This window comes from Carya illinoinensis, chromosome 3 (genome assembly GCF_018687715.1).
Source record: "Carya illinoinensis cultivar Pawnee chromosome 3, C.illinoinensisPawnee_v1, whole genome shotgun sequence".
Lineage (NCBI taxonomy): Eukaryota > Viridiplantae > Streptophyta > Magnoliopsida > Fagales > Juglandaceae > Carya > Carya illinoinensis.
Genome location: NC_056754.1, coordinates 1,067,733 through 1,083,367, shown reverse-complemented (window position 1 = coordinate 1,083,367; position 15,635 = coordinate 1,067,733). Strand labels below are relative to the sequence as shown.

Below are 15,635 nucleotides of genomic sequence, written 5' to 3'. Positions count from 1 at the left end.
CAAGAAGTAATTAGATCAGATCAGATCTGAGTTAAATCCTTTAGTATAGCAGTTAAATATTATAATTTTAAAAAGATATATATATATACACACGTAATACGTATATGCATGGATTATTTGTTTTACATATATATATACTAGGGAGGAGCTTGCACGTTTTCTTAATTTAATAAATGATTATTTTAAAAAAGTGATATAATTTTTATAAAGAAATAAAATACTAAGGTTTTTATAAGATATTATTATTTTATTTTAATGTTTAATAATGAATTTAAATTGATAAATAAATAATATTTTATTTGAATAATTCGATTCTCAAATGTAGTTGGCAAATAGATTTAAATTTATTATTTTACATTTCTCTTTTTCTATATAAAGAATAAATAGAAGTTTTAAATCACAGGTATAAATTTATATACTGTTAGGGAAAATTTTTCTTTAAGGAGTTCGGCCCAATCTAGGAAAGGATGTCACTCGGCCCAAGGCCAAATCTAAGCTCATCCAATTTCGGGCCACATAACTACATGCTCAAGAGGACGCGAGTAAGTTTGACGGGCCGAGTGGGCCGTGACCCAAGAAACACTCAGCACCCCTATCGTCGGGGAAAAAGCAGAATGCCACCTTGATGGGACAGTACAATCTGACCCCCCTTAGGCCAAGTCGCATTTATGGGACTGGCAGTGGCCACTCGAGTGAGAGGCCAAGGTATAGAACTGCCTTGGGGACAGGTATAAGTATCCCATTCGAGCACCATAGGAAGGTAATTGGATAATACTCCCCATAATCTACTTCTCTTGTTGATGAAGTAGGTTTCTTAGCATTGATAGCTTTATTATATGACCTATTGTTCATGTTCTAAGTAATATTTATTTAAGTGATTAGCACCTACACTAATTTAAAAAAATAATATTAGATACAATATTATTAATTTAAGTGATTAGCACCTTCCGAAGATGGTGCTGCAGCCGTGCACGATGGTGGGCTGAGCAAGAAACTTGCTCTGTTTGCGTAGTATAAAAACAGGGGATTGTTTTTGGTTGTTCACGCAGGAAATATTGGCTCGGGTGGATAGAGGGTGGTTAAAAATGGAGGCTCTCGGTGGTTGGCTTTTGGAGACGCTAGCGGAGGAGGGAGGTGCATGGAGGGTGGACGGTGACATTGTTCCGTTGCCGTGGGGTAAAGCAGAGGATGAAGAGGGAGTTTACGCATCATGCGGCACACATGGGGGCTTCGGACGGTGGCGCTGGACAACACTGGGCGGTGGAGAGGAAGGCTACGACTGCTTCTGGTGCTGCAGCAAGGTTGCTTCTGGTGTAACCTTGCAGTGGTGCGGGTCATGCATGGGTGGTTTTCGGTGGTCTGAATGTGGAGGAGGTGCTGCACGGACTCATTGCTGCTTGGAGTGGTGTTGCAAGGAGGTTTGCAGTGGTGCTAGGGTGCTGCGTGCGAATTGCTAAGGAAAGTTTCCTATATGCTGTACATGATGAAGATTAGCATATATTTATATAGTTGACTGGAAACCCTAAAGGAAAAATGAGAGGGAGAGACGTCCGAATGAGAAGTCCAATGTAAATTTAATTTAATTGCATTAATAATTTCCGTTAAAAACAAGAATTTCGGTTTGACAACTTCCATTAAAATAAGATTTTTTGTTTGATACGCTCTTTATATATATATATATTAAATGAAAGTAATATATAATGCACGTTTGCTTAGTTTATAATTTTTTTTTGTTAAGAAATAATTTTTTATTAATAAGGACACATTGTATTTGGTTAATTAAATATGTTTATGTAATTTATAAATAATTACACGTTGTGATATATTATAAAAGAAGAGCATTACTAGAAATTATAACATGATCCTATAAATAAACATCGCCCATAGTTCTATTGAGGCAATGCAAAAAAAAGAAAATACTCAAGGTTACAATCGATGTTTATGTTTGTGAAATACTGAAGGAAAATGCCCATAGTTATATGTAAACTGAAGTGAAAATTCAAAATGAGTTTGTATAGGACTCACCATAACCATACCTGTAAAACTCGACCAAAATATCATTAGATGAGCCATTATTAACTATATTATCCAATTCCAAATATAAAAAATATGACGACAAGTTTTTAATGAAGTCTTAAACTGTCTCCTTCAAGGAAATGACACAAGAGACAATATCCAAATTTACAAGTCCCAGAGGATCAGATGCTATAGCCACAAAGTTGCCATGATAGGATACATTGAAATTAAAATTGGGAAATTCTAAGCGAACTTTATTGTACTTCTATAAAAATAAAAAAGAGAAAAGAATAGTAAAAGTACATTTTTATTTTTTATTAAAAAGATACCAAGGCACTACCAACATGTAAATGGGTGATGCAATGGAGTATATATATATATATATAATATATATATAACTTGCAGTTACCCAATCAAAAGAACTACAGGCTATACTAAGCCTCAAATCTACAAACAGAGGCATAATATTTAGTTAAAAATTACTTTAAAGGCAATAAGAAGAGTATCTTAAAAATAATAGAAAAATGGCAGACAAATTAATATGTTAAAGCAATCACTTACCAAAGTATATAATAATTCACATCTGCCCAGTTTTTCAAAGCAATTAAAAGGGTTGCCAATCTTTATTACCAGTCAGTGCCCATGGACCCAGGAGCTACATAAACAAAAGCATCAAACACCTAATTAATCTACAAATACAGTAACATGATAAGTACCACATACGCATGAGCGTGTTCACATACACAAACATCCAATTAAATGGAAAGAGAATAAATAAAATTTGTTACCTTTAGTTATACCAGGTATGGCCTACTCTCCACAGTGCGATTTATGGTGATTTCATTAAATGGGATTCCCAACAATTCAAGTAGAAGATCATATTCAAGGAATTTGCTCACAAGTGCCCGTTTTGTGTCCTCCGCAGACCATATCGAGAAGATTAAACCCTAATTCTTTGTATGTTAAACAAGTACAATGAAAATTAAAAAAACAAGCCTGTATTGAATATAACCAACTTTCTAAAATATTTCAAACTGCAATTTTGTGCTACAAACTTGCATAAAATGTGATATTAAGTGAACTTAGAAAGCTTGTAAATGAATTTCTAACCTAGATCTTTCAAAAAATTTGAACATCCAATCCTTCCTAAAACCCTAAATTGAGTATAAAAGGAAATATATGAATGCCTACCGCCTCTTTGGAAATGATCGCAGCTTGCCTGGCTTAACCCCCTGTTTGGCAAACTCCCTAGCTGCATATCCCTATTATTTCAAAAATGCATAATTCAGAAGAAAGAAACAAAAACTAATTGAGGCGAAAATTATTACCACAAAAACCTCTTTTTGAGATTTTGGAGTATATATAATATGTATATCCGTAGATGAATAAAAGACAACAAAGATCTATGGTTTCAGTCTTCCTTTACTTCATTTTCAACAATACTAAAGTAATTAATTAAATCCCTCGTTTTAAAAGTATTTCTCTACTACAAAACACTGAAACACATATTGTTGATCATAATTGGGGGAAAAGTGTGCGATATTAACATTTATGAACAGCATAAACCAAACTGAGTTTAGCTTAATTATTCATAATCCACAACCACGAGCTCATAAACACTAATAGAAAATAATCAGCGATGCAAAATTAAAATAAAACCATGGAGTTTGCACCGAGGAAAACATTTAAAGATGAAAAGAAATAGTATATGGAAACGAAATTGAGGGGGGGGGGGAAGATAGAAAGAAAAAAATGAAGTATGAGAGTCGATGATAAAGAAACTTACGGCTACGACTCTGCCACCGAGGATCACGTATTTGAAGCTCTTCTCCGCCATTGATGAAAATTGGGAAAGATTTTGCCCTAGGTCATGCATTGTGCTAGATAAATTAGTTTTGGAAAGAGAAACCAATGAATGAAATTAAAGAGAAGACGTAAAGGTATGAAAGAAATTAAAGAGAAGATAATAAATGAATTTAGACGAATTTAATAAATGGAGTTAACTTTAACATTAACGGTAAAACAACAAATTTCTGTTAAAACAACAAATTTTCGTTAGATAGGCTCTTTTTATATATAAAGATATATACATTGTTTTACTCCGCATGCATTTCGTTTCAAAAAGAAACTTAATTAGTAAAAACTTTCGGAATTCCAAGATGCAGAATTGCAAGTACTGCTCCATGATCCTATAGTTTCGTCATAAAACAAGGTCCTACACAGACGTGTTGTGATAAGCGCTAGACCTATTTAATCAAAAGACAAGTGGGTCGTCTTTGTTTTTGTTTATTCTTTTTTTCTAAGTGCATCCATGCACGCGACTAGAAATAAAGCAGCGATGGAAGGGTAGAGGATAATCTGAGATTCCAAATTGCAGCCACGCAAAGTACTTACTCGCAAATGGTACTCGGTCATGCACGTAGCTTGGTAGTCATTATCGCTAGGCATGAGTTCCACAGGCTCGCACAATGCATTAATTTATGGGAATGCCCAATAATCTATAAGAGAAATTATATTTACAATTATGGTTGTGCAAGTGCCACGTAATCATTTTAAAAAAAGTAAATTAATACGAAATTCACATGAAAAAAAAATTAACTTTTTAATCATGAACTCTACTCTTTTTCAAAGCGATTGCACGACATTTGCATACTCCATGACTATATATAGCATTACTCAATTTATAATAACGCACCACTTCATCGATCTATCGATACACATCTCTCTCAACTTTTCCATAACTAATTCCTCCCAGAAATGATATTTACAGTCTTAATTGTGCAAGTACCATGTAGTCTTTTTAAAAAAATAAATTAATACGAGACTCACATAAAAAAAAAATTAACTTTTTAATCATGGACCCTACTCTTTTTCAAAATGATTACATGACATTTATATATTCCACAACTATACGTAACATTACTCAATTTATATTTATAATAACGCACCACTTCGTCGATCTATCAATACACACCTCTCTCTACTTTTCCATAACTAATTCCCCTCTCCCCTCCCCCCCCCCCCCCCCGGGGGCTACCTACGCTTCATTGATCGGTTGGTGAGATTCATTTAAAATTTTTATTAATTTGATTTAATTGTTTTAATCTTTACTAGAAAAATAGTTTAAAAATAATGTAAGGTACAATTATGTAGTATATAAGTATCGTATAATCCTTTTAACAAAGAATATAATTTATTATTAAAAAATTAATTAACTTTTCATATATAAATCTTATATTTATTTACTCCTTTTTAAATAATTACATAGTTCTTATATAGTCACGATTACAATTACTACATAATTACAAGTCTTTGACAGGCCGTGTCAATTAAGACAAAAGAGTTGAAGAGTAGTTTTAAAATAGAACCAATCACATTATTTTGGACCAACAAACACGATCGAGGGCATCACAACTATAATATTAGTAAGTGATTGATCCCAAATTCCAATACCAACAACAATTATTTTCCGGACACTTAATTATCCATAAAAACTGCAGCAAATATAGCTAATACTGTTCCCTAACAACGTGAAAATTAACAACAGGAGTCTGGGTAAATCTAGACAAGAATGCGATACGTACTATGACTACTACATCCGATTAGCTCTTGAAGATCCCATGCTCTTGGCAACCTCTCTGAGCGCAAACTTCTGGATCTTCCCGGTAGAAGTCTTGGGCAAATCATCCCTGAACACCACCGTCTTGGGGACCATGTAGTGCGGCAACTTAGCCCTACAAAATTCTATGATCTCTATCTCAGTAGCCATCCTAGCATCATCCTTCAAGCTCACAAACGCACAAGGCGTCTCTCCCCAGAACTCATCCGGCCGACCCACTACGGCAGCCTCGTTAACCGCCGGATGCGAATACAGCACCGACTCCACCTCCACGCTGCTCAAATTCTCTCCACCGCTTATGATCACATCCTTTGATCGATCCTTGATCTCCAAATAACCATCTGGGTACATGACTCCCACGTCCCCAGTGTAAAACCAACCATTGTCTCTCATGCACTTGGAGGTCCCCTCCGGATCTTTGAGATAACCCAGCATCACACACCCACCTCTTAGTACGACTTCACCGGGTGTTAATCCGTCTCGTTTCACACTCTCTCCTGACTCCGCATCCACTACGTCCACTTCAGTCATCCCGACCGTCCTCACTCCTTGTCTTGCCTTTAGCCTAGCTCTCTCCGACGCAGGAAAACTGTTCCATTGTGGTTTCCAGGCGCATGACACCACGATACCACCCGTTTCAGTCAACCCGTAACCGTGACTCACTGCAAAACCCACTGACTCGGTTTTAAGCAGTACACTCGCCGGTGGTGGAGCCCCGGCTGTGAGGATATGAACGGGTTTTCTGAGCGATCGCTTATTGTAATTAGAAGAGTTGGATAGCATGTTGAGCACCACAGGAGCACCACACATGTGAGTCACGCCGTGTCTTTCAATGAGGCGGTAGATTGTGTGACCGTCGAATTTACGGAGGCAGACGTTGGTTCCACCAACAGCTGCCATGCCCCAAGGGAAGCTCCAGCCATTGGCGTGAAACATCGGTAGGGACCATAAGTAAACAGGTTGTTTTGGTACAGACCAGTCTATGAGGGCATCAAGAGCTACGATGAATAATCCCCTGTGGCAGTGTACCACACCTTTAGGAGAGGAGGTTGTGCCGGAAATGTAGTTCAAAACCATAGGGTCCCACTCGCTCTTCGGGCGGACCCACTTGAACTCAGGATCGCCTTTCTCTACTACTCCCTCGTAAGTGGCAAGGAAATGATCGGCCGACGAAGATGATGGTACTGTCAGTGAGACCTCGTCATCCGTAATGAGGATTAGAACTGGGGTCCGAATGTGTGGTGGGAACAAAGAGAGGGCTTCCACAGCAAGATTGCGACAGAGGTGGTCAACGAAGACGAGCTTTGATTCGCAATGACGGAGAATGATGGAAACCATGCGGGCATCAAGACGGGTGTTGATAGTGTTGAGGATGGCGCCGGCCATGGGTACGGCGAAGTGGAGCTCGTACATGGCGGGGAGGTTCGGAGCCAGAACGGAGACAACGTGGCCGCTCTTGATGCCGAGGGAAGAGAGAGACGAGGCTAATTGAAGACATCGGCGGTGGGTCTGGGACCAAGTGTAGGCGGTGTCGTTGTAGACGACAGAAGGGCAATCGCCGTAGACAGCAGCTGCTCTTTCCAGGAAGCCTATTGGGGTTAGAGGTGATGAATTCGCCGGCTTCGGTTTCAACTCTTCCATCTCTCTCAAAGTGTATCGTCTTGTCTTTGCGTGGGAAACGTTCGCTTGCGCTGACTGGTGTGTAAGGAGAGCGCCCCGTTCTTGCTATTTAAAATGGGCATAGCAGTCGGTACCCTGTTCGCAGCGGAATAATTATGTGTAAAACGTTTTGGAAAAAAAAAAAAAAAAAAATCTATTAATCATTATCAGTCATTTTTAAAAATTTTTTTAAAATATATCAGATTTTAAATATGTCTCATTTAAAATATATCACATTATTAAATATAATTAAGAATTCTAACATCTAGGACGAAGAATGTTACTCCTTTCAAATTTAATTTTTATATAAAATATAAGAATAATAAATTAAAAGGATAGTGATACATCCACCGAATGAACTCAGTTTCAAGAATTATAGTTTTTTTAATTTTATTTTTATTCATTTTTTTATATTCTTAAATCTTTTTTAAAAACTAAAAAATTTATAATATCACTACAAATTACTTCTTTAATCACTAGATTATTAAAAACAAAGAAGAAGAAGAAGAAGAATTCAGACACGCATTCGGTGGGTTTAATATTTCTGTAAGTTAAACCAATCGAGTCCCGACCATTGCTATTTAAAACGGCTACCGAAACCATGCTTCTTCTTTTTTAATTATTTTTATTTCATGCCGAAAGCATCTTGCCGTACTAATAACTAACTAACTACTTTTTAATTAGTATTAAAAATTACTTTATTCTTATTATATTTTATGAATAATTTAAATTTTAAAATTTATCTTCTAAATTAATTTATGACTTGGAATCAATCTATGGCGTTACAGAGGTTTTAGGGAATATTTAGGAAATGAGATGATTTGAGAAATTTGTAAAAGCATTGTCACTGGATTAGCTAGGGGTGATAATTGGCCAATCCGGACCAGAAAAACTGATCGGACTAGATCAGGACTGGTCCCGATCGGTCTCGGTCCAAATTGTAGTGGACCAAAGTCATTCCGTTCAATCTACTGTCTAGGGGTGGTTTTTCATCCCGGACCATGAGAATTTTTTTTTTAATATATATTGATTATATAATAATTGTATATAATTAATTATATAATTTTCATTTAATGTAATTGTATCACTAACTTGTCATTAAGTAATTATTAACTAATACTCTTAATTGGAATTTTATACTAATACTAATATTTATACTAAATTACTAATACTAATAGAGTAATAGCCTAGACTCTAGACTTTAATATGGTATAAAAATAAAATAAATACTAATAGTCTAATATAGAGTATAGTTATATAACTTAAAATTATACTTATACTAATATAGACTATAGTTATACAAAAAACTAAGTGGGTAGTCTATAAATAATATTACTAATAGTCTAATATATATAAGTTTATTACTATACTATATTACTAATAGTCTAACCTATAACTATACTATAACTATAATTATCATCTAACCTAATTATATCACTAAGACACTAACTCGCCATTAAGTAATTACTGTAGTTATAATAATAGTATAACTATACTAATTATAATAACTAAATAAACTAATCACTTAACTTTACTATATTATGTAGTTATTATATAACTATACTATATTACTAATAGTATAATACTAATTAATTATATTACTAATACTATTATATAGTTATACTAATTATAATAAGTAATCATTATAAGTCTATAACTATAAGTCTATATATATTTAGTATTAAAGTATTGTTATATTCTTTCATGTATTAATTACTAATACTATTAAGTCTTAAGAGATATGGTATAAATTACAATATCTTCTATATATAAAAAGTGTGTATGAAACGGAAAATCTTGTTTTAACGGTTTTTCTTGTTTTTCCGTTAAAGTTAACACCGTTTGTTTTAACGGTTTGGCACATAAAATGAAGACATAAATGTTGAGAGAGATAGCTTTCAATATTGTTATATGATTTATTAATCTCAATAATTATAATACTTAATAGTTTATATAATAATAAGTAATTAAAGATTAGTTATTATATTTTTCTCTTTTTCCTTAACATATACATTATATTAGGTGCATAAGACGTGGATCCCTAAGTATAATATACGTGTATTATACGTTTCATTAACTCAGATTATTGAGTATTTCAAATTTAAAAATCTCATATAATATATAATATTAGTGTGTTTAATCAAAGTGTTTTTTTTCCCCATGGTAGTAGGACGTAGCTTCCGCTAAGTCATATTCTATAAATGGGCTTGATATGATAGGCACGTGACAAAGGCCGTGATCCTTGAGCTAATCAAGAAAGAGTAAATTCGGCCAACAATTTCAAAATATATTTTATGATTTATATATATGCTATATATAGAAAATATTATACCACAAATTTTATAAAAAGATTATATTTTAATTTTATGTTGTCCCTAATCGACTCAGCCAACAACAAAATAAGAATTTCAATGTTGTCTTTGTTGATTGTCTACATGATGACATAAATTGATGAATTATAATACAAATATCAAACGACACATATTTTGAAATACCGTTTATGTTAAACTTTTATTAAATTTTTCGTATACATCTTTGCTAAAATTATAGATGTTATAAACATATATTGGATTATATGATACTTTGAACTAATTTTTTTATTTTCTCCAATATGCCTTAAATTATTAAGTGACATCAATAATTTCTATAAAAAATATATTATTTTTTAGAAATAATCATTTCATAAAATTAGACAAACGTGCTTTGCACGTTACTCCCACCTAGTATATATATATAATTTTATACTAATAGTCTAATACTAATATTTATACTAAATTACTAATACTAATAATCTAGACTCTAATATGGTATAAAAATAAAATAAATATAGTCTATAGTTTAATGTAGACTATAGACTATAGTTATAAAACTTATACTTATACTAATAATTAATATAGTTATAACTTATACTAAATCTATTAAGAGTTAGGGTATAAATTATAATATATATAATTTTATAATATGTATTATATATTCCATAATGTATTTGTATCAATGTATAATATATAATAACACTATAATAGTATAATTATTAATACTTAGTAATTAGTATTAGTATATATTAATATATTATAAGAGTTAATATATTATAGCATAATATAATTAATATTATATATATGTATAATAGTATTAAGTATAGTTGCAATACATTCACGGTGCCGTTTGTTATCTTTTTTTTTTCTTTTTCTTTTTTTTTTTCACTCTAAAGCCTCTAAAACGGCGCTGTTTGGGTCCATTAAAGAACCAAACGGTGCCCTTTTTATTTCTCAGATTTAAGACCCTCCCACGGGCCACACGGCACCATTTAGCTTTTTTTTTTTTTCCACTCTAAAGTCCCTAAAACGGCACTGTTTGGGTCCATTAAATAACCAAAAGGTGCCCTTTTTATCACTGATTTAAGGAACCCCCCCCCCCCCCCCGGCGCGGATCACTTTCCCCTTTCACTTTTCTCCCCTCCCTTCTCGATTTAGAAACCCAAGCTGTCCCGACCCTCCTTTGCCGCCTTGCCTTCCGTCACCGTTTATTATTCGGTACTCTCTCTCTCTCTCTCTAGAGTAGACTTCTGTTTAGATGTATTACTGTATTAGTATATATTTTGTTTGGTATTTCTTGCATGATCTATTTCTGTTAAAATCTTAAGCTCTTTGGTTTTCACTCTAATTAAGACTAAAGGTAACCTTTTGATAAGTACAACTATATTATCAAGAACTGAAAACCATTTTGCAACCATCAACAAGTTTTCTTTATGATTCTTTGCCGCATGTATTCTAAGTTGTGTTTCAATTTCCTACAATATTTTCCTTCTTATTAATTACGGGATACTTGATCCAGCTTTTGTTGCGAAGTCCTTTGTATTTATGCCCAATAAGTCATTTGAATTACTACAGGATGTCAAGTTTGTTTTCATGGGCAGAGTCAGCCTTGGTTGGTTGTTGGTCATAATAGAGATTCTGACTCAAGCTGGAGAACTTTTGAAGTTTTTCTAAACAGTCACGTGACTGAAACAGAAATAGAGTAGGAGGTGGCAATTGTGATAGATTATTTTTTAATTGGAATCATTGACTCATTTCAGAAAAAGGATTCATTATGGTTTGTTTGTTATTGTTTGTTGGTGACTGTTTGGTTCTTGATTAATTTGTTTTGATATATAGATCAAGAAGAAATTTGTATGGATAAACTATAACTAGTAGAAGTAGTAATGAAATATTTTGGTGATTTGGGACAAAGAACCAACCCAGCTGCATGCATGCATACTTTGTAGAAGAATGTAGTATTTTTAGATATTTTGGTAATTTTTCTTAGTCATGATTATAGACTTGACCATTCTCAGAAGTTGTTGAGATGATTAATAAGAAATGATATTCATAAGTTGGAAAATATTCATATATTGCCCTTCATTCTTCTTGAATGGGGGCATCCAAGTACACATGGGAAAAAATAAAATAAACGTGGATGTAAAACCGTATATCATCATTTGACTAAATATATGTATTATTTTGTCAATTATGATTGACTTGTCACAATTTGAAGCAAAAGATGGTGTGAAAGCAAAAATAAGGTCAATAAAATTAAAAACGTGGCTGATGTTCAATAGAAAGAAATTAAAGAATACAATATGCATTTGAAGACATCTCTGTTTCTGTTTCTCTTTATGTTTCTGTTTCTGTTTCTCTGTTTCTCTATTTCTGTTTCTTTGTTTCTGTTTCTGTTTCTCTGTTTCTGTTTCTGTATTTTTTTTTCTGCTTCTCTGTTTCTGTTTCTGTTTCTCTGTTTCTATTTTCTGTTTATCTGTTTCTGTTTCTGTTTCTGTATTTTTTTTCTGTTTCTCTGTTTCTGTTTCTGTTTATCTGTTTCTATGTTTCTGTTTATCTGTTTCTGTTTCTCTGTTTCTATGTTTCTGTTTATCTGTTTTTGTTTCTGTTTCTGTTTCTCTGTTTCTGTTTCTGTATTTTTTCCTGTCTCTCTGTTTCTGTTCCTGTTTCTGTATTTTTTTTCTGTTTCTCTGTTTCTGTTTCTATTTTTCTGTTTCTATGTTTCTGTTTATCTGTTTCTGTATTTTTTTTTCTGTTTCTCTGTTTGTGTTTGTGTTTGTGTTTGTGTTTCTGTATTTTTTTTTTAATCTCTACCTATTGGCTAATGGCTATTATCATTATGAGACAATAATTCTGTTTCTTATTTTTTCTGTGAATTTAATTTATGTCTCTTTATTTTTATAGATGGAGTCGTTTACAAATGATGTGCAAGAGTCAACACAAGACATTCCTCCATTTTCACCTCCACCTCCACCTCCACAACCATCCAATGTAAGTAATAGTTCAGTTTGTGGGTCATAGCGTGGTAGACAGCAGTCAATAGTTTGAGATTACTTTACAAGAATACCAAAAGGTGATCCCACTAAACCTAGGGCTGCTTGCAATTATTGTGGTGTTTCATATACATGTGATACGAATACCAATTGTACAAAATCCATGAAATATCACATTGAGCACCAATGTAAAAAATGTCCGTTTAAGAAGACGGATAATTCCAAGACCACTCTAGGTTGGAAGGTGGAGGGAGGAAGTAGTAGTGGGGGACTTGTGCCCATTTCATTTTCTGTTGAAGCTTGCCGACAAGTCTTAACAGAGATGATTATTCTTGATGCCTTGCACTTTAGGCATGCTGAGGGAGAGGGTTTCAGGAAGTTTATACTTGTAGTTTGCCCTAAGAGGTAGGAATTACATCCCGTATGATGGTTGTCAAAGACTGTTTTAGTTTGTTTTTTAGGGAAAAATAAAAGTTAAAAAATGCTCTTCGAGGGCAACGAATTTTCCTGACCACAGATATATGGACATCAGTTCAAAACTTAAACTATATGTGTTTGATAGCATATTTTATTGATGATGACTGGAAATTACACAAGAGAATTTTATCCTTTTCTTTGGTTGAAAATCACAAGGGTGATACACTTGGTAAGGGTATAGAGATGTGTTTGCATGATTAGGGGCGACCAAAGATACTTGCAATCAGTCATGATAATGCAAGTTCTAATAATGAGGCCGTTTTTTTTTTTTGAAAAAAAAAACTAAGTATAGGAGAGACACGGTTTTGGAACATGATTTCTTACATGTGCGATGTTCTGCCAATATTTTGAATTTAATTGTTCGTGAAGGGTTGAAAGAATATGATGAGTCTATTATGAAAGTGAGGGGTGTTGTGAAATATATTAAATCCTCCCCTCAAAGGTGGGCAATATTTAAGAAATGTGTGGGTTTGAAAAACATTCAATCCAAATGCCAAGTTTGCTTAGATGTACCAACTAGGTGGAACTCCACCTATCTTATGTGGAGAGGGCTGCAAAATTTAGAAAGGCTTTTGAGAGATTGGAGAAAGAAGATCCGTGTTTCCTTAGTAGTATTCAAGGTGATGACGATGACAATGTTGATGATGAAGATGTGGTGAATAGAAGAAAGTTGAGGAAGTTAGGGACTCCCAATGCATCCGATTAGGAGAAGGTGAAGCTATTTGTAAGGTTTCTTCAATTATTTCACGATGCAACGTTACGTTTCTCGGAGGGTGAATACGTAACTTGCAATATTTTTTTTCCCGGAATTGGTTGGTATTAAAGATGCTATTAACATGGAATGTGAAGAACGAAGCCCTGTGGTAGGATTAATGACCACAAATATGTTGAAAAAGTTTGAAAAGTATTGGAACAATTTGGAAAATAAGAATATGTTGCTATATGTTGGGATTCTTCTTGATCCTAGGTTCAAGATGCGATATCTTGATTTTGGTTTGGAACAAATGTATGCACATGATCTTACAAAAAAAATTGATTTCAGTTAGAGGGTGAGAAATGCATTTTTCCGCATTTATGAAGTATACATGGAAAATGAAGAAGGGAGTTCTCCTCAGCGCACAAGTTCCCCACATGAAGATGTGGGTCCTTTAGTTGACAAGAATGAGAGTAGAAAGGCACAATTGATGGCACGATTTAAGCAACAGTTACAGTCACAAGACAGTTTGGAAAGTAAGTCAGAGGTTGATAGATATCTAGCTGAAAGATGTGAGGATCAAGATGATAATTTTGACATTCTAAGTTGGTGGAAGGTGAATTCAGTTAGATATCGTATACTTTCAAAAGTTGCACGCGATGTACTTGCAATACCGATATCTACTGTGGCCTCTGAATCTACTTTTAGCATTGCCGGTTGTGTGCTTGACCCTTTCAGAAGTAGTTTAAATCCAATTAGTGTTAAGGGTCTCATATGTGCACAAAATTGACTTTGTTGTTCTTCTACTCCAATAAGTTTTAGGACTTTAATGGATGAAGTTGAGGAATTTGAGAAGCAATTGGATATGGGTATGTAATGCATTTATTTTGTTGTTTATTTTATTTTATAATATATGTTGTGAAAGACTATTTAACTTGTTTTATTTTAAATTTTTAGGGGAGTTTGCTGATTCAGTGGAGGCATCAAATTCAATGTCTACTAACCCAAATTTCAATGCTAATTAATGACTAAACAAGTGAGAAGATTGTTGGTTATGTTTTTCTTATTATATTGCTTATAATAATATATATATATATATGATGAAACCAAATATATATTAAGTTATTAACTTTTTCACCCTTATATTCAATAAGAAAGGTAAAATTAATTGAAAGATAAAAACATATATGCAGGTATATTCTTTACTTTATTTATTTGAACAAGAAAATTAGGAGAGGAAGGGTTATTCTGTAGTGAATTAATAGTGCTAATGTTTCTATTTCTCTGTTTTTGTTTCTGTATTTTTTTTTCTATTTCTCTATTTCTATTTTGTGTTTCTATTTCTCTGGCTCTATATTTCTATTTATTTGTTTCACTACAACTGTTTCAGTACTTTGCCTTAGAGGTTCTTACCTCTTTGTCTAAGGATTGCTTTTCTCTATTTCCATCCATAAGAACTAGTACTATAAGTGAAATGCAAAGCATAATATGCACTAATATCCGAAACTCTTAATAGGTTTTTGAATTGAACTTTGAGCTGATTTCAGCTAAAGAGCTCTATTAAAAAGTTAGAAATAACACATTCTCGTGCTTGTAAAAATTATAAATGTTAACTAATTTGGACCTCAAAGGATATCATAAAAATTGCTTCAAATTAAAAAAGTATAGATTTGGGTCAAAGGTGATGATACAAAGTGAAAAAGGACAAAGGGTTACAAGATATTATAAAAAGATAATGATTTTAACAAAGATATTAAACTAGACTTTTATCTTAACAGAAAATATTTAAAATATCTTTAATTTTATGCTTTTGGGAAGAAATAGAAAAGAGTCAAATATAAATCTAATGAACTATATTAATTTTT

The 15,635-nt window shown here is 33.3% G+C and overlaps 1 protein-coding gene and 1 long non-coding RNA gene across 2 annotated transcripts; both read right to left on the bottom strand.

Moving 5' to 3' along the window:
• Positions 1–1,904: 1,904 nt before the first annotated feature.
• LOC122302189 lies at positions 1,905–3,942 on the bottom strand. The gene is made up of 4 exons (XR_006240394.1): positions 3,803–3,942; positions 3,208–3,278; positions 2,805–2,969; positions 1,905–2,671 (listed from the first exon to the last, which is right to left on the bottom strand). It is a non-coding gene; the product is annotated as an uncharacterized LOC122302189 (long non-coding RNA).
• Positions 3,943–5,363: 1,421 nt separating this feature from the next.
• LOC122303885 (2-methylpropanoate--CoA ligase CCL4-like) lies at positions 5,364–7,350 on the bottom strand. Its single transcript, XM_043115878.1, has one exon. The coding sequence runs from the start codon at positions 7,274–7,276 to the stop codon at positions 5,609–5,611; it is 1,668 nt and encodes a 555-aa protein (XP_042971812.1). The 5' UTR covers positions 7,277–7,350; the 3' UTR covers positions 5,364–5,608.
• Positions 7,351–15,635: the final 8,285 nt, after the last annotated feature.